The sequence below is a fragment of the Schistocerca americana genome, chromosome 11 (genome assembly GCF_021461395.2).
Source record: "Schistocerca americana isolate TAMUIC-IGC-003095 chromosome 11, iqSchAmer2.1, whole genome shotgun sequence".
Classification (NCBI taxonomy): Eukaryota; Metazoa; Arthropoda; class Insecta; order Orthoptera; family Acrididae; genus Schistocerca; species Schistocerca americana.
This window is the reverse complement of record NC_060129.1, coordinates 203,281,965-203,301,445: the sequence shown is the minus strand read 5'-3', so window position 1 is coordinate 203,301,445 and position 19,481 is coordinate 203,281,965. Positions and strand designations below refer to the sequence as shown.

The 19,481-nt window shown below is 42.4% G+C and overlaps 1 protein-coding gene across 1 annotated transcript in view; it reads right to left on the bottom strand.

Annotated features, from left to right (window-relative positions):
* Positions 1 to 19,481, bottom strand: part of LOC124553771 (zinc finger MYND domain-containing protein 11) — a 231,224-nt gene that overhangs the window by 107,287 nt on the left and 104,456 nt on the right. Inside the window, exon 4 of the mRNA XM_047127709.1 lies at positions 295 to 419. Within this exon, the coding sequence (XP_046983665.1) occupies positions 295 to 419 (125 nt within the window). The remainder of the gene's footprint in view (positions 1 to 294; positions 420 to 19,481) is intronic.

Sequence of the window (19,481 nt, the reverse complement as noted above, 5' to 3'; positions counted from 1 at the left end):
GGAAACAATTTATGGTAAAACTTGATTAAAATAAAGGATTGGCTGGTAGGACACGTGTTCAGATATCAAGGAATTGTCAATGTGGTAATGGAGGTGTGTGTGTGTGTGTGTGTGTGTGTGTGTGTGTGTGTGAGGTGCAGACTGTAGAGAGAGACCACGTCTCGACTACAGTCGGCAGACTCGAGTGGGTGTAGGTTGCAGTAGACTGCAGAGAGGAAGAGGCTTGCACAGGTTACAATAGTGAAGAAAGCTGCATCAAATCAGCTATCGCACTGAGAAAACGTTACCACTCACCCCTTCCTTTGGAAGAGCATAGCCCTCCTGCTCAATGCCAATCTTGGACCCCTTGCAGCCTATGCGCTTGATCATGCGGATCAGGTTGTCGCGCACGCAGTGATTCAGCTGCCTGCGCACCTCGTCTGCAAAATAAAAAAGAATTTTATTCGAACACGACACATGCATCGTGATACTGAAAGCAATGTTTAGCTCGTATTTGCTAGTTCACTTGTACATGTTTATAATGTGTGATTTGTATATTTAAGATTATGCTGTGACGATGATGGTCACTGTGATTTTAAAGGAGCTTAACTACCGTATTTACTCGAATCTAAGCCGCACTCGAATCTAAGCCGCACCTGAAAAATGAGACTCGAAATAAAGGAAAAAATAATTTCCCGAATTTAAGCCGCAGCTGAAATTTGAGACTCGAAATTCAAGGGGAGAGAAAAGTTTTAGGCCGCACCTCCAAATCGAAACAAAGTTGGTCCATTGTAATATGAGACAGAATTCAGGTCGAATGAATGACGATACAGCTACAGTAATTTGGTTCGAGCCGTAAGCTTAGCAGTTAAGCTTTACCAGGTAGCCATTGCTATGCGTCAGGCGCTCTGTCCTTATTTATGCGGGTACCCTTCGTTTTTCACGTGCTTCGTCTGGTTTGAATTGATTGCTTATTTTTCTTTGATCTGCTAATTGCCGTTCTCTTTGTTATAGGTGTTTTCGTCACTCTAAGCTGAAAATGCATTACTGTACTGTGTCATGCATTGTTTGTCGCATTCCGATAATGAATGTTCATGACCTGGAGAGAGAGAGAGAGAGAGAGAGAGAGAGAGAGAGAGAGAGAGAGTAATTGTCTCAGTAGCGAAACAATGGCAAGAGACTGCTATTTGTTGTTATTTACACTGCTGCTTTCTTTGATAATGATCAACAAGAACCAAATAATAAACTGCGTATGACAGAAGATGTTCTGAACGAGAGTTTATCGAAAATTTTTCTCCGTTTGAAAATCTTTGCAGACGCCTCTTTAGTACATTATTTTCTGCACAGAAATTAGAGTCATCTTATATTTAAAAATCTAGTCAATTGCTGTGCTTCATTTCTGACTGTATCACTATTAGGCATAAGAATAATACGAATATAAACATGACACGATATGTATATTCTTCCGCGTTTGCTGTTGTCTCACTCTAGTTTCGTAGTTTATTACGCAGACAGGATTTAAATGAGATAGCAGCAAACACGAAAGAATACATGGCAAAATGTTTATATTCGTATTATTCTTATGGTGTAGAGAATACTGCATGTGATTCACATTTCATCAGGTTCCTATTAGCAACCATCTCTTCTCACAGGTAGTAAAAAACTCGGAACGTAGAGTTAGCCATATTGACAAACATCCCTAACAGTCTTGCCAGTTGGATTTTCGTAGTACATTGAAAAGCTGCTACGTTCGAAGATGAACAATACGGAATTTGTATTTATTTCGTTGGATAATGTATGAAAATGCAGTGGTCGAAATTCGGGGCGGAGAAAAAAGCTCGTCTTCCACCTTTTTTTTTTTAATTTACTTACTGAAGCAGAGGTTTTGGTGCCAGTATTTATCTGCATGCCTGTGTAGCACTACATATATTCGACGGCAGAAGTTAGTTGTGGCGGCACCTACCAACGTATTTCAGAACTTCCACTTACTTTGCACTCTATTCTAAGCCGCAGGCGGTTTTTTGGATTACAAAAACCGGAAAAAAAGTGCGGCTTAGATTCGAGTAAATACGGTACTCGGTTATTAGTGCATCAATCCTCATATAGCATTCAGAAATTTATTTCTGAGACTACTCTCTCCCACACCCCTCCCAATGGTAAGAATGTTGTTATGGTTCTTAGAAGTGATACACAAACAGTTAACTAAAATGAAAAAATTTAGCCGACATGCAGGTAACACTTTAATCAATATGCAAAAGAAGTTAAAATTGTGAGGTATTACAAGTAGTTTGCACCTATTATAATAAAGAACAGGTATAGAAAGATGTTTATTGCTTAGGTCGAGTTTAGGAACGAAGGATGTAATACAAGGCACCTCACAGCTACAACAGCAGAAGGGCAGGTGGTGGAAGAGGGGCCGCGGGAGGGGGGGGGGGGGGCTAGGGGGGGGGGGGAGAGCACTTGCGCAAAGCTCAGTGTTGTACGGAAAGCATGACCGTTCTTTCCACTTCCTCTTGCCACTGTCTGCTGTTTGTGATTGGCTGAAGTCGTGTGTTGTGACACTTGTAGCCTCCATCCCACTACATTTTGTTCATTCTTAATTGAAACTAGTTTTATTAATATTTTACACCTCTGGACACGACTGTACTCAATAGACAGGCAGTGTGAATAGTAAGGCCTTTAGTAATTGAAAATTTCATAATTTTTTTTTTTTTTTTTTTTTTTTTCAGGAGACAATGCTTGTAGGACACTATGTATTCATCAGCTGAAGCTATCATTTTAATACAACATTTACTACCGATCTTGAGTAAAGTGATATGAAATATATGCTTCTATTGTGAGAACATCAGATGTTATGTTCCAAAATTTGTGAATCACACGATAGATGATACGATGAGAAACTGTGACACTCCTACCAAAAAATCCGAGAACATTAATGTGAGCAGATGTTGATGTATCACATTCACGTCGCTCAACACGTACACGTTTTTGTACATTTCAAAACACTTCCCAGAATGTCGTTAATTATGTAGTATAAGACATCAGAGTTTTAAATAAATCAACATATGTAAGGAAAGAAATTTTAAATACGTATTTTAAATTAGTAAAATAACTGTTGGTAGTGAAATCTGTTAGTGATTTAACATTGATTCAATCTCTCCGATTTTACGGAGGTGTATTTCACGTTGTTTTAACAGATTTAAGCTATTATCATTGGCCCCTCTGTTTTATTATCATTCTGGTTTCTATCTTGTTGATAATGTTTTCATTTAGAGAATAAATGTTTTTGATTTACAGAATATGCTGTGAAATGGCTGATTTCTCAAAGTGGTTATGTCTGAATGCAGTAATGTGCTCTTGGAAACATGTTTGAAATTTCTGCCTGTTTTCCCTACACAGCAAACAGGGCAACTTTGTATACTCCACTGATGCTGAATTTTTGGGGCTCTGTTTTTATGTTGTAGGGTTAACAGTATTTTGTGAAATGGAGGGTACATATGGGATGCTAGTGAATATTTTCTCTTTTTTCCCCGGTGTGGCAATTTGTTCTCTTATTTTGTGTACCTGCGTGTGTCTATTATCAACTATTTCAGCTATGTTGTCACTGTTCATTGAAACCGTTTTCTTTCTAGTGATCAGACACGGGTAAGGGTTGGTTAATAGAGAGCTTTGTACAAAACATGACTCTCTTTCATTAACAAATACTAATGCAATCAGTTCATAAATGATATGGGAAGGACAGAATGCTACTCACCACATAGAAGGGGGCACAATGAAAAACCGTCCAGAAATACTTCAGCTTTTGGCAAAAACCCTACTTCAGAAGTAGAAAACTCTTACACATTCCCACAACAACAACAACAACAACAACTCACATCCGGAGCCTCTGTCACCTGGCACCACGGCTCGACAGACTGCCTCAGACGGGTGTCGGAAGCTGTGGGTGTGCGAGTTGTTCTCGTGTGGGAATGTGTACAAGTTTTCTACTTCTGAAGAAGGGTTTTGTCCAAAAGCTGAAGTATTTCTATTACGCTTTTTCATTGTGCCTGTGAGCCACTCAATGCCTCCTCAACTTGTTGCACACTTTTACTCAGCCCCTCCGATCAGTAGAAGTCTGCTGTCTTCGTACCGCTCCACAATCTTTACGATTGTTGCCAACTTTGCTAAGTAGTAGTATTGTGTGCCACAATAATATGTAAGCTGCTACTGCCGTTGTTGTTGTTAACAGCAGGTAACTGTTGTGACATATTGTTGTTCCGTGTGTGGTGTGCATAGCGATAGTTAATATTACTTACGGAAATACGAGAAAAGGCTGCACCTGGTCCTTCTAGCGACTCGCCATCAACATTGGTATGACTTTAATCCATTATGTGCTCGTTTCTTTTACAAGCTATAAGCTCGCTGGTCTGGGAGTGGGACACAGAGCTCGACTCGGCAGCCGATGTGCTACGAACTGATTGCAGGCTTACGCTCCTAGCATGCTCCATTCAGGGGTCAAGTAGAAGTGTGCAATTAGTATGTGGTGTGTACCAATCTATCCTTTCCACTTCACTGCTTTCTCATCCTGAATTTTCCACCGCTTTGAAATTAATCAGTTCTTCATTCCTACATAAACGGATTACCATATACTGCTCTTATTGAGTTAGTAGCTAACATTTCCTAACAATAGCTAGGCCCAACTGTGCTGCTCTTCACAGTAAAATTTAGTTCCCTTGCACAAGGAAGTTTGTCATTGCAGCATCATCTTTCTGAATTAAACTATCACACTATAAAGGTCCACAGTAGCCCTCATAATTGTTCATATAATAATTCAACCTGCCAATGGATGATACTAACTAAGAAAAGTGATATAATTTGCCCGCCGATTTTGTATGTAACTAGGTGCAGCACTCTCTATGAATAAACCAATTAATTCATTATGTTGCCCACGAGTTTGATGGAAAACTTCAATCTCATATTTTTATCGATATCTACAAATGTTCACCCCCCCCCCCCCCTCTCTCTCTCTCTCTCTCTCTCCCTCTCGACAGGTGACAGGGTGTTCTGTGCACGATTCATCACACAGAAGAGGTGATTACAACTGGAGCTTTCTGCCGAACCCAGCAGACGACACTCCTGTCACTGCTGTTAGCAGAGAGAGGGGCCACAAAGTAAGCCGGCTAAGAGAAGGCTACCAGATAGTCAACGAAGCTCCTGAAAGATGAGTTTCACCGTTGTGCTAGTCGGCTACCGGGTGCCGCTGGGTTGGGGTGCCACCACAGTGTGCATTCAGACTCAGAAAAAATTATTTCGAGACCACAAAACACATGCAATCCAAAATATTGTAGTTACAAATTTGGCACGAATGCAAATGAAAGATAATAACAAGAAGAGAAATTGTGCCTAATTCCCTCTTGGTAGACATCACAGTTCTGGAGATATTGTAGATTAAGATTTGAAAATACCGACTGCCATAAGAAACTAGTAACTTCATACCACTTTAATCAATTTTAAAGAACCAAGTGTCCACAGGCAATGCACTAACATCTGTGTCAAAATACAGTTTTGTAATTTTTGTTAATTTAACATTTTGAATTATGAGCCACAATGGTAACTTCAAAAAGTCATACTATTTTAATGCAAAATAAGTTATAAATCAATGAACGTAAAAGCATTAGAGGCAGCAGTTATGTGTAGTCCTGTAAATTCCATTATGTTTAACAATAAGTAAACGCAAATAAGGTTAAGCTCACTATCTCAGCAACTGACACGTACTTAATGACACAATTGAGGACCCTAGCAAAAAACCATTGACTCCACAGGAAAGCTGGTGAAATTCTAGTCATATAAGATACATGTAGTCAGTACAGGATGCACAACACCTTAGTGGAACCTAAGTTTGAGAATTTTGCAATGACAGATCATATCTATTTAAGGGCTGCAGTCACGTAGTGCGAGGACAGTTCGCTTTAAAAGTCTGTCAAGTCTGACACACAGTTGAACGAGCAGTGTGGCAATCACGGTTTCGTGCGACAAAATGGATAAAACGATGAAAATTTTTTTGGTGCCCGCTCTGTGGACACACAGGAGTTCTGGAAACTTGGACGAGTTCCGACACTTAGTTCGTGCACTAATTTTGAGCTATTGCACATTCTGACTTGCAAATATACCGAGATGACAAAAGTCGTGCAATAGCGACATGCACAATTACAGACGGCTCTAGTATCGCGCATCCAAGGTATAAAAGGGCAGTGCACTGGAGGAGGTGTCATTTGTATTCGGGTGATTCCGTGCTTTTGACGTCATTATGCCTGTACTACTGGAATTCACAAATTTTGAACGACATTCCATTTCGGAAAACGTTACGGAACTCAATATTCCGAGACCCACAGTGTTCGGTGTGTGTTGAGAAAACAAATTCTTGGCACTAACTCTCGCCACGAAGAACGCAGTGGCCAAAGGCCTCAACTAAATGACGGACAGTATCGGCATTTGTGTAGTTTTGTCAGCACTTCGTGAAATAACCTCAGAAATCAATGTGGGACGTACAACGAATGTATCCATTAGGACAGTACTGCGAAATTTGGTGTTAAAGGGTTACGGCAGCATTAAAATAGTATGACTTTTTGAGGTTAACATTGTGGCTCAATTCAAAATGTATTAAATTACCAAAAATTACAAAACTGTATTTTGACACAGCTGTTTGTGCATTGCATGTGGACACTTGGTTCTTTAAAATTGATTAATGTAGTACGAAGTTACTAATTTCTTACGTCAATAGGTATTTTCAAATCTTAATCCACAATATGTCAAGAACTGTGATGTCTACCAAAAGGGAATTAGGCACAATTTCTCTTCTTGTTATTGTCTTTCATTTGCATTCGTGCCAAATTTGTAACTACAATATTTTGGATTGCACATGTTTTGTGGTCTCGAAATGATTTTTTCTGACTCTGAATGCACACTGTGGTGGCACCCCAACCCAGCGGCATCCAGTAGCCGACAAGCACAACGGTGAAACTCATCTTTCAGGAGCTTAGTTGTCTACCTGGTGGCCTTCTCTTAGCCGGCTTACTTTGTGGCCTCTCTCTGCTAACAGCAGTGACAGGAGTGTCGTGCGCCGGGTTCGGCAGAAAGCTCCAGTTGCGACCACCTCTTCTGGGCGAGGAATTGTGCACAGAACACCCTGTCACCTGTCGTGTGTGTGTGTGTGTGTGTGTGTGTGTGTGTGTGTGTGTGTGTGGGGTGGGGGGGGGGGGTGGGGTTAACATTTGTAGGTGTCGATAAAAATATGAGATTTGAAGTTTTCCATCAAACTCTTGGGCAACATAATGAATTAATCAGTTTATTCATAGAGAATGCTACACCTAAATACACACAAAATCGGCAGGCAAATCTTATCACCTTTCTTAGTATCGTCTATTGGCAGGTTGAATTATGGTACGAACAATTATTAGGGCTGCTGTGAACTTTTACAGTGCCTCTGCTAACTGCACGACGATGCCTGTAGTAGCTCTCGTGGACTCGTGACCATTTTGAACGGACCCCGGATGACCGGAAAACAGTGGCCCGGTCGGGCGAGTCCCAGTTTCGGTCGGTAAGAGCTGACGGTAGGGTTCGAGTGTGGCGCACACCCCACAAAGCTACGGACCCGAGTTGTCGACGAGGCACTGTGCGAGCTGGTGGTGGCTCCGTAATGGTGAGGGCCGTGTTTACACGGAACGGACTGGGCCCCTCCGGTCCAACAGAACCGATCACTGACTGGAAATCGAATGTTCAGTCATTCGTGTCCCGAAACAATGGGGAAATTTTTACAGATGACAATGTACCGTGTCACCGGGCCACAATCATTCGCGATTGGCTCTAAGAACATTCTGGAGAATTCAAGTGAACTATCTGACTCCCCAGATTGCCCGACATTAATCCTGTCGAACATTTACGGAAGGTAATCGAGGAGTCAGTTCGTGAATCCTGCACTGGCAACACTTTGGCTTCTGTAGAGGCAGCACGGCTCACTATTTCCGCAGGAGTCTCCAAACGACTCGTCGAGCCCGTACCACGTGGCGTTGCTGCACTGAGCCGGGCAAAAGGGAGTCTGATACGGTATCGGGAGGTATCCCACAAGTTTTGTTACCTCAGTGTATTTCAATAGCTAGCTAGGTGCACTTAAAATTTTGAACAGATGCTCCTGGACTTATAAAATTTTACAACAGTTACCTTTGTGAATATTACATTTAAATACAATGTCTCAAACTTGTGAATGCTTCCACAATTACGCATACGAATTTTAGCACTAAACAGTAATGTGGGGAATCACACTTAACGCTTTCATAATAACAAGTAGCTCTCTGTTGTGCTGCTTTCACAAATAGGTTTAATGAACAGTTTACACTTGAAGGTAAACCGTCCGGTGTTTACAATTTTTTTATTTATATAACTGCCCATACTAGTGCTGCAATTAATAATTATTAAAAATGTAACAGGATTATTTACTGGGTAACAGGACAAGTATGTGACCGTACCCTAAGACACCGAGTAGCCAACACCAAGTTTTGAACAGAGCCAAATATGTTGTATAGGGTAGCACTCGGACATCGTCGAACAAAAAAGCAGACAGCACCTCCTGCCGAAAAAAGCGTGCCGAGCTCCAAATCTTGCAGAGAATCGGCAGCGTACAAGAGATACGACTGACACTGTCCTAGTAGCGACCCTTGCACACTTTCGGTCAGACTAGAGGTCTTACGCACCTTACGGAAGTGTCCGTTTGAATAAGCCACTGCTTTTTGTTTTCAGATGAACTTTCCACGTGCAAAAGGAATGAGAACTTCGTAGGATTATTGCTGAAGGGAGAGACGTAGCAAGATGGATTTTTGGGCTATCGAGCAAATCATCTTGAGACTTAATGTAACGAAGAGCTGCAGTGTTTTCATTTAAACAAATTTATTATCAGAGATGCTGCATAATGATGTAAGGTTAAATTTCTTCATGCATTAAGTTTTTTATTAGTTTGCAGATGGTTGAAACACCCAAGTAAGAATGGCATACAACTCTACCAACAAATCCAATTGTTTCATTTCATTTCATTTCATTTCATAGTTAATGTTTAGTGTAGTGTATAGTTTAGTTTAGTTATGTCATGTTCCGTAGATCACTTTCATGATTATATTATTGATATGATGTGGAACAAGTCAGATTTCAAGATCTACACACACACACACACACACACACACACACACACACAAATAGTGCTATTCTGAAACAGAAACTTGTCCATGGAATAGAAGGATCTGTCCAAAAGAAATGATTTTAAGCTAGATTTGAAACTTGATCTGCTACCTGCCAGACACTTTATGTTGTTGGGAAAATGATTGAAGATTTCTGTTGCTGAATAATGTACTCCTTTCTGAGCAACTGACTGCTTCAATAACGGATAGGAAAGGTCATTTTTCCCTTTAGTGTTGTACATCTGAACACCACTGTTCTTTGCGAATTGAGATGGATTATTTAAAACAAATTTCGTTATGTACTCTGATGGTGCAGTTAAAATACCTAACTCCTTGAATAGGTGCTTACATGACGTCCTTGGGTGAACACCACTAATTATTCTCACTGCTCTCTTTTCTGCAATCAATACTTTATTTCTACGTGGTGAGTTACCCCAGAAAACTATTGTGTAAGGCATTATCGAGTGGAAATACACGAAGTACGTTAGGAGGCTGGTCTGCTTATTACCAACACTAGCGATTATACGAAGAGCGAAAGAAGCCGAATTTCACTATTTGAGAAGCTCAGTAACATGCTTCTTCCAGTTCAAAGTAAACAAAGCATCAAAATAACATAAAAAAAGCATAAAATAAATTCTAATGTAATTGGAACAGTATAGTCGATTTTTTAGCCCTCCGTGTTTTATAGCTGTTTACGAGAAATTTCAAACACAAATACTTGGTATAATATGCGCATCAAACAACATTTGTTGCATTTTTTGCTGAAAGTTCACAACCTAAGTACCATGATCTGTACATGACTTATGTAACACTTACACTGCAGTTGAGGTAAATGTGTGTGGGAAGTTAGCTATTATGCAAATATACTGTCAATTTTTCATTCTCGGACGACACATCTGTATTGTTCGATGCAAGGCCATTATGCCTACACCAATTATAAAGTATGTTCAATAAATAATGCAAAACTTCCTTTTTTTCCAGCCGATTTCGAATGAAAACATGTGGAATTTGTTGTGGGACATGACGGAACATTCCCACTTCAGCCCCTTTAGTTCCACGAATTCCAATAGGTGGTGTCACTATACGCAATTTTCAAAATGGTGTGTAACGGAGGAGCGTTGTAAGCAGAGAGCTATCATCGAGTTTCCTTCAGAGGAAAACTAGATATTCGTAAGTACTTGAGGAGAGTTTACCAAGACCTGGCACCGAACAACAGGACAACGAGTCACTGGGCGAGGCATCTCGTCATCGCAGTGAGGGCGCACAAACCTGTCGGACCTCTCGCGTGCCGGCCGGCAGCCCACAGCTGTGACTCCCACAGTGTTTGAAGGCACTGACACAAAAAATTAAAATGAACCTCTCCTCCTTCACGACAATGCAAGGCTTCAAACAAGTCTGGGCACCTGAGAGCAGCTCACAAAACTTAACTACACTGTTCTATCTCCTCCGCCCTACAGCCCGGATCTAGCACCTTCCAAGTTCGGTACGTTCGGTCCGACGAAGGACGCATTTCACAGGAAGCAGGAAGTGGACGACGGGAAGGTTACTGACGCGAGAAGACGTTGGCTCCGATGTCGACCACTAGAGTGATACCGTGCAGGCATACGGGCCCTGCCAGTAGGGTGGCGTAGAGCCGTCACACTGAATGGAGGGTATGTTGAAAAATATGGTTTTTTAGTTAAAAGAGTGGGAAACAATACGCTATACCATCCCGAATGAAACGAACCTACTTTCAGAAAAAAGTCTCTCATTACTTGCTGGTCGGTTGGTTGGTTCGAGGATTAAAGGGACCAAACTGCAGAGGTCATCGGTCCCCTGTTTCATAAACACACAGAGCACAGGGAAACCATCCATTAGTCATTCGAAGCACAAGATAAAAATTCCAGGGGAAAAAAATCCCCAAGGTCAATAATAAAGAAACATGGAAAACGGAGCACAGCAACAAAAACAACACAGAGAAGAAAGGAAGACGGAATTAAAACTGCACAGCAGAGGACTGTGGCTGGCTGATCACGAAAATAATAGGATGAGCCAGCCACTCTGCAACACGTTAAAACCTCCAGCCTAAAAGATTAGGGTGGAGTCGAATTACAATACAAAACTAAGTAAAAGATACAGCACAAAAGAGGGTGACGCAATAAAATTAGAGGGACCTATAAAAGCCACTTGCTTGAAGAAAACCTAAAACACAATCTGCCATAGAGACATCGTCAGCCAAAAGACACGATAAATCACCCGGGAGGTTAAAAGTTCGCCTGAGGGCGGTTAAAAGAGGACATTCCAACAATATACGGGCCACCGTCACGGTTTCACCACAGCGACAATGAGGGGGGGTCCTCTCGACGCAGCAGATGACCGTGCGTCAGCGAAGAGTGACCAATGCGGAGCCTACAGAGAATAACAGAATCCCTACGAGAGGCCCCACGGAGGAACCCCACACAGTCGTGGTCTCCTTTACACGCCGCAGCTCGGTGGGTACAGACAGAGTGCGGCATTCGTCTGCCCACATCCCAAGGACCCGACGGCGTAACACCGATCGGAGATCAGTTGCCGGGAGGCCGATCTCCGACGGCAGTTTGCGAGTGGCTTCTTTAGCTAACTTGTCGGCGTGTTCGTTTCCCGCTATCCCGACGTGTCCCGGGGTCCATACGAACACCACTGAACATCCACGCTGTTCAAGAGCGTGAACGGACTCCGGGATGGCAACAACAATGGGATGGCGTGGGTAGCACTGGTCAAGAGCCTGTAGACTACTGAGAGAGTCACTGCAAATGACAAAAGACTCGCCAGTGCTGGTACGAATACGCTCAAGGGCACGAAAAATGGCTGTTAGCTCTGCGGTGTAAACACTGCAGCCTTCCGGCAAGGAGCGCTGGTCTACATAGTCCGCATGAGCGTAAGCGTACCCCACACGGCCATCAACCATCGAGCCATCTGTACAGATAACCTCCGAGTCACGGAATGCGCCTAGGAGAGCAAGGAATTGGCGGCGCAAGACTGCAGCAGGAACTGAATCTTTTGGCCATCGGGAAAGTTCCAGCCGAAGTTGCGGCCGACGAATACACCAAGGTGATGTATGTGGGCGGACACGGAAAGCAGATGGAAGAGTCAAACACTCGAGGTCACTAAGGAGTGACCAAACACGGATCCCAATTGCGTGGCCCGATCGCGGCCGCCGGTGTGGGATACGGACTGCCGCATCGGCGAAAAGGAGACGGTAGTTAGGGTGACGGGGAGAACAACGGACGTGGGCAGCATAGTTGGCTAACAATTGTTGACGCCGAATACGAAGCGGAGGAACCCCAGCCTCGGCAAGGAGGCTATTAACAGGGCTGGTGCGGAATGCTCCTGTCGCCTGTCGAACCCCACAGTATTACTTGCTGAATGCCCCTCATACGTATAGCACAATTCTTTGTTTCAGAAAAATTGCTTGTCAAAAGTACAATGTTACTATGCACACAGTGCATACACTAAAATCACAGCACGCCTCCTAATATCGTGTCAGACCTCATTTTGCCCGGCACAGTGCAGCAACTCGACGTGCTGTGGACTGAACGAGTCATTGTAAGTCCGCTGCAGAGATACTGAGCTGTGCCGCCTCTACAGTCGTTCGTAATTGCGAAGGTGTTGCCGGTGCAGAAGTTCGAGCAACCGACCTCTCGATTACGTCCTGTAAGTGTTCGACGGGTTGCCAAATCGTTCGTTCGACTTGTCCAGAATGTCCTGCAAACCGATAGCAAACTGTGGCCCTGTGACAAGATGCATTGTCAACCTTAAAAATTCTATCACCGTTTGGAAAGACGAAGTCCACGAACTGCCGCAAACGGTCTCCGAGTAGCCGAACAGGCTGTAGGACTCAGTCCATTTCATTTAAGTACAGTCCACAGCATTATGGGGCCACCACGAGCTTGATTAGATTAGATTAGTACTTGTTCCATAGATCATGAATACGACACTTCGTAATGATGTGGAACGTGTCAGGTTAATAAAAGGTGTCTATACAAGAGGTTACAATACACAAAATATTACACATCACTCAATATTTTAATTTTTTTGTGGGAGTTGGGAAATTACCCACTTACTATATCCAAAAATTCATCTAATGAGTAGGAGGAGTTGCCATTATGAAATTCTTTTAATTTCCTTTTAAATGCTATATGGCTATCTGTCAGACTTTTCATGCTATTAGGTAAGTGACCAAAGACTTTTGTGGCAGCATAATTTACCCCCTTCTGAGCCAAAGTTAGATTTAACCTTGAGTAGTGAAGATCATCCTTTCTCCTAGTGTTGTAGCCATGTACACTGCTATTACTTTTGAATTCGTTCGGATTGTTAATAACAAATTTCATAAGTGAATGAAAGTGCTGGCAGGTCGACAGACACACAAACAAACACAAACATACACACAAAATTCAAGCTTTCGCAAAAAACTGTTGCCTCATCAGGAAAGAGGGAAGGAGAGGGAAAGACGAAAGGATGTGGGTTTTAAGAGAGAGGGTAAGGAGTCATTCCAATCCCGGGAGCGGAAAGACTTACCTTAGGGAGAAAAAAGGACGGGTATACACTCGCACACACACACATATCCATCCACACATATACAGACACAAGCAGACATATTTAAAGACTTGGTCTTTAAATATCATTTTGGAAATTGATGACTCGAGTTCATTTATACTGAGGTGTGTGAAGATCAGGAAGAGTAGCGAGTTTTGCGGAACACAAATTTATACACCTTAGACACTTCTTTTAAAAAAAAAAAAAAAAAAACACATGGTGTTTAATCTGACTCATTGAGTTTATGAGAGGTGCTATAAACTGTGAATCTAGCAATGATTTCCAAAGCATAGTGATGTGATTGGGTGTATCGGTGAAACATTACCTGTTTTATTATTCGAGAGGCGTGCAAACTGAACGCAAATTACACGATTAATAATTTCCTGCATTTGAGGATTTTAGTACACTTTCCAGAGATAACTGTGCTTCCACATCTCAAGTGTCTGCAGTCATCCTCAGTTCACATAGTAACGGATTAACGACTGGAAGGAGAACTTAGGTCTCAACTCGTGCAGACATTCTGCAAGTGCCCTGGAATATCTGCAACGCTCTGGTTTTCCACCAAAAGAAACAAGTCGACAGCTCTCTGGTCACAATGCACCTCAGCTACAGACTTGTCTTGAAGGCTACTTCTAGGCCTGCACCTACTGGAACTTCACAATACAATACGGGCTGAAGCAGGGAAATTCCACTACGTCCCACGAAGAACTCCTCGTTTTTTCGACCAAAGTTGGCAGAGAAAAAAACATGTCGCATTAGTTACTGAACAGCCCTCGTCCGGGACAGAGTTATCCTCGCGACGTGTACTTCACCCCTGTAATACCCCCGCCCTGATCTCCACTAGTGCCTGACCCATAAGCACTTCCACCCTGCCATTTCTGCCCTTAGTCTCCTCCACATTGTGATCACATGCCACATCTCCAGTGCTCGAGTCGTATTCCTACCTGTGTGCCTGCCACCCCATTCCGATCAGTCAGACACCCCTCCCCTCCCCGAACCCTCCCTCTGACACCCTTCTCCCCCCCCCCCCCCCATTCTAACCACCCCTCAAAACAGACTACGTGCCAAACTGCAGTCCCGCTATTGTGTATTCAGCCAGCACAATGTAGCCTTAGAAATGTGTGTGCTGATGTGTGTATCAACCTCTACACCTGCACTGATACTCTACACACCTCTGAAGTGCATAGCAGAGGGTACTTCCCATTATACCAGTTATTTGGGCCTCTTCCATTCCATTTACATAGAGAAAGTGGAAAGAATGACTGTTTAAATGTCCCTGTGCACACCATAATTAATCTAATTTTGTTCCCACAATACCTACAGAAACTAAATGTAGAGAACTGTAGTATATTCCTAACGGCATCAATTAAGACCTCAGAACAGTTTGAGTGTATATTTTAAGTCTCTCCCGGTGTAACGGTACTTTGACTACTGCGCCTCAGCCAATACAAAGATACGATTTATGATCGATCGCGCAGGCGGAAGAGCGCTGCGCCAGCAACCGATTTTTATAAATAACCTTTTTTTTGCGTAGGTGTTTGTTTTTAACAACTGATGGATTACTCTTGTCTTCATACGAAGGACGTGTATTTTTCGGCACTGTGTTAAATATGCTTTTAAGTGGAAATTAGAACTATATTACGAAACAAAGTTATTTTAGTAGTGATTCGAAATGGTTATCGCCAAATTTATAAATTAATCCTGACAGTGACAACTTCAAGAAATTTTCATCAGACGGAGAACAAGAGGACCAGCAAACAATGAGAAAAAGGACATCCTACAAGAAAATTAAGAAGTATTCCAGACGCAGCCACGAAGACTATATTATAATAAATACTACGTTTCTAACAGAATTATAAGGTAAATTTCAACTTATTTCTGATGCTATTTCCTTACAGCCGCTTTTTGTAGCGTTGCCGACCCGGTCTGCCATTCACCGTCAAATTACAGCACTATCTCAATCAGTAATACGAAGTCCGCCTTATTCGTAACTTATTCCATCAAAATTCAAAACCCAATCAGATTTTCTATTTTGTATTTTCACGGTAGAACTCCGAGGAAAGGAAACACTACACTGGTTCAGTTTTTCCAGCACATCCATGTGTCACTTTTTCACAGGTCTAATGAACCTGTGACTGTTTGTACTGCCCTTCTCTGTACATGTTCAATATCCTGTTGGTCCTATTTGGTAGAGGTCCCACACACTTTAGCAATATTCTAGGACGGGTGGTCATACAAGTGATTTGTAAGCAATCTCCTTCATTGGCCGATTGCATTTCCCCAGTATTCTACCAACGAACTCAAGTCTGCCAGCTGCTTCACCTACGACTGAATCTATCGTGATCATTCTATATCCCTAAAAGTGTTACACCCAGCAATTTGTACAAGTTTACAGAGTGAAATTGTAATTCACTGATACTGTAGTCATGTTATACATTTTTTTTTTTTTTCAATTGCACTGTTGTACATTTGAAAATTAAAGCAAGTTGCCAATCTTTGCTCCACTTTGGATAAGTTACTGAATATTTGTTAACCTTTAAGATACAGGTGTGAAAATTACCGAACTATCAGTTTAATACGTCATAACTACAAAATAATAACACGCATTCTTTACAAACAAATGGAAAAACAGGTAGAATCTGACCTCGGGGAACACAAGTTTGGATTCCGTAGAAATGTTGGAACACGCGAGGCAATACTGACCCTACGACTTATCTTAGAAGATAGATTAAGGCAAGGCAAATCTATGTTTCTAGCACTTTTAGACTTAGAGCAAGTTTTTGACAATGTCGACTGGAATACTCGCTTCCAAATAGTACAGGTGCCAGGGGCCAAATACAGGGAGCAGAAGGCTATTTACAATTTGTACAGAAACAAGATGGCAGTTATAAGAGTTGAAGGGCACGAAAGGGATGCAGTGGTTGCGAAAGGAGTGAAACAGGGTTGTAGCCTATCCCCGATGTTATTCAATCTATGTATTGAGCAAGCAGTAAAGGAAACAAAAGAAAATTTGGAGTAGGAATTAAAATCCATGGAGAAGAAATAAAAACTTTGAAGTTTGCCGATGACATTTTAATTCAGTCAGACGCGGCAAAGGACCTGAAAGAGCAGTTGAACAGTGTCTTTAAAGGAGGATATAAGGTGAACATCAACAAAAGCAAAACGAAGATAATGGAATGTAGTCAAATTAAATCAGGTAATGCAGAAAGAATTAGATTAGGAAATGAAACACTTAACCTAATGTAGACTGGCAATGGCAAGGAAATCATTTCTGGAGAAGAAAACTGTTAACATCAAGTACAGATTTAAGTGTTAGGAAGTCTTTTCTGAAAATATTTGTATGGAGTGTAGCGATGTATGGAAGTGAAAGATGGATGATAAATAGTTTAGACAAGAAGAGAATACAAGCTTTCGAAATGTGGTGCTACAGAAGAATGTTGAAGATTAGATGGGTAGATCACATAACTAATGAGGAAGTATTGAGTAGGATTGGGGAGAAGAGGAGTTTGTGGCACAACTTGACTAGAAGAAGGGATCGGTTGGTAGGACATGTTCTGAGGCATCAAGGGATCACCAATTTAGTATTGGAGGGCAGCGTGGAGGGTAAAAATCGTAGAGGGAGACCAAGAGACGAATACGCTAAGCAGATTCAGAAGGATGTAGGTTGCAGTAGGTATGGGAGAAGAAGAAGCTTGCACAGGATAGAGTAGCATGGATAGCTGCATCAAACCAGTCTCTGGACTGAAGACAACAACAACAACAACAACAAGATGAAACTTCATTATATTAGCGGCAGTCAAATGCAAACAGAAGATCAGGACTGAAATACTCAGATTAAAAAGCGAGTAAGACATGGATGCAGTCCTCCTCCGCTACTGGTCACTCTGCACACTGAAGCAGTAATGACAGAATTAAAAGATAGATCACTAATAAGATGTGCAGAGGACACTTCTATTCTCAGTGAAAATGAAGAAGAATTATATGACATACTGAATGGAATGAACATTTTGCTGGGCACAGAACACTGATCGAGAGTAAACTGAAGGAAAACTACAGTGTGAGCAGCAGAAACGAGCCCTGTCAAAATTGGGAACCACAATGTAGAAGTAGTAAAGGAATTCTGCTAGCTCAGAAGCAAAACAACACACGACAGGCATAAAAAGCAAGCTAGCACAGCCGAAGAGGGCATTCGTGGCCAAAAGAAGCCTACCGACATCAAAAATTGGCCTCAATCTGAGAAATAAATTTCTGAGAACGCACATTTGTCACACAGCATCGTACAGAAGTGAAGTGCAGACTCTGCGAAAACCAGACAGAAGACAATCTAGGCATTTCAGCCATGGTGATATAGAAGGATGTCAACACACTGCTGTACAGACATGTACCACATAGCATGTAACGATACTGAAGTGTGTGTGCTATTGTGATCTCTCACCTCTGTTTCTGGGGCATAAGCACGACAGTGGTGGGATCCTAGCCAACCGTAATTGCTTTGTCGAGATATATGGGGTGATTATAATTAAAGTTAAACTTTCAAAATGCTGCAGAAATAACAGCACTGATCAGAGTGACATCAAATTGCAATGGAATATTATCAGAGAAGACATAAGAAGAAAAAAAACTGTGTGAAAATTGATCAATAGATGGTGCTGTATGTGCCAGAATACTTAAATGAAAACCCCTGTCACGCACATGACCCACTGAAGTTGGTATAAACACATCAGGTACGCTGCTTTTCCACCTTTCGCGTCTACCACGTTCGCCATGACTGTCTCAATGCAGGATCGCACTCTGCTCGTAAAGGTGTATTACAAGAGTGACGACTGTGCACATGTCGCTCTGCAGAAGGTCCAGACACTGGAGGGTTTGAAAAAAGGCATCGGTCCGATGACTGCGGTGGGTCTGGAGAAAATGGCTGGGAAATTCGAAAAGATGGATTCTTTCGGTGTGCAACCTGGTAGGAGGAGGAAACAAATTGATTCGATGTCAATGGCGAAGTGGCCACAGCAATGCAGGAGGACACGAGTGGTGGTGTGCAAACGTGTAGTACACGAAGAACTGCCCAAAGATTGGACAAACCCCTCGAGCACGGTGCGTAAAATCCTACAAAACATCCGTCTTCGTTATCCGTTCAAAATTACCCACATGCACAAGTTGCTTCCTGCTGACCTGCCAGCAAGAGGGACCTTTGCTAAGTGGAAATGATTGGCCGTGGAAGATTTTGTGGACAGACAAAGCCCACTTCCACCTGACAGGATATGTCAACACACACAACTGTCGAATACGGGCAACGGAAAACCCACACGCAAATCAACCAGTACCACTTCATCCTGAAAAGGTCACCGAGTGGTGCGGGTTTGCGGCGTCATTATCATAGGCCCACATTTTTCAAAGAGACAGCTGCTTCCGGTCCTGTTACCTGTACCGTCACTGGTAAGCACTACAAGTGTCTTTTGCGCAACCACGTCATTCCACATATGAAGTCTTCACAGGTTGTCAGCCGAGTAGCGTCGTCATCTCGTAGCAACGTTTCGACGGAATGCGTCTCCGTCATCGTCAGGCGAAGATGATGGAGGCGCAATCCATTGAAATGTTGCTACGAGATGACGACGCTACTCGGCTGACAAACCCGTGAAGACTTCATATGTGAAATATGCCGAGAAAGCCTGCACTCACACGTCATTCCAACTCTCCGACAGGATGGGATCATTTTTATATAAGATTGCGCATCTCTGCACATTGCAA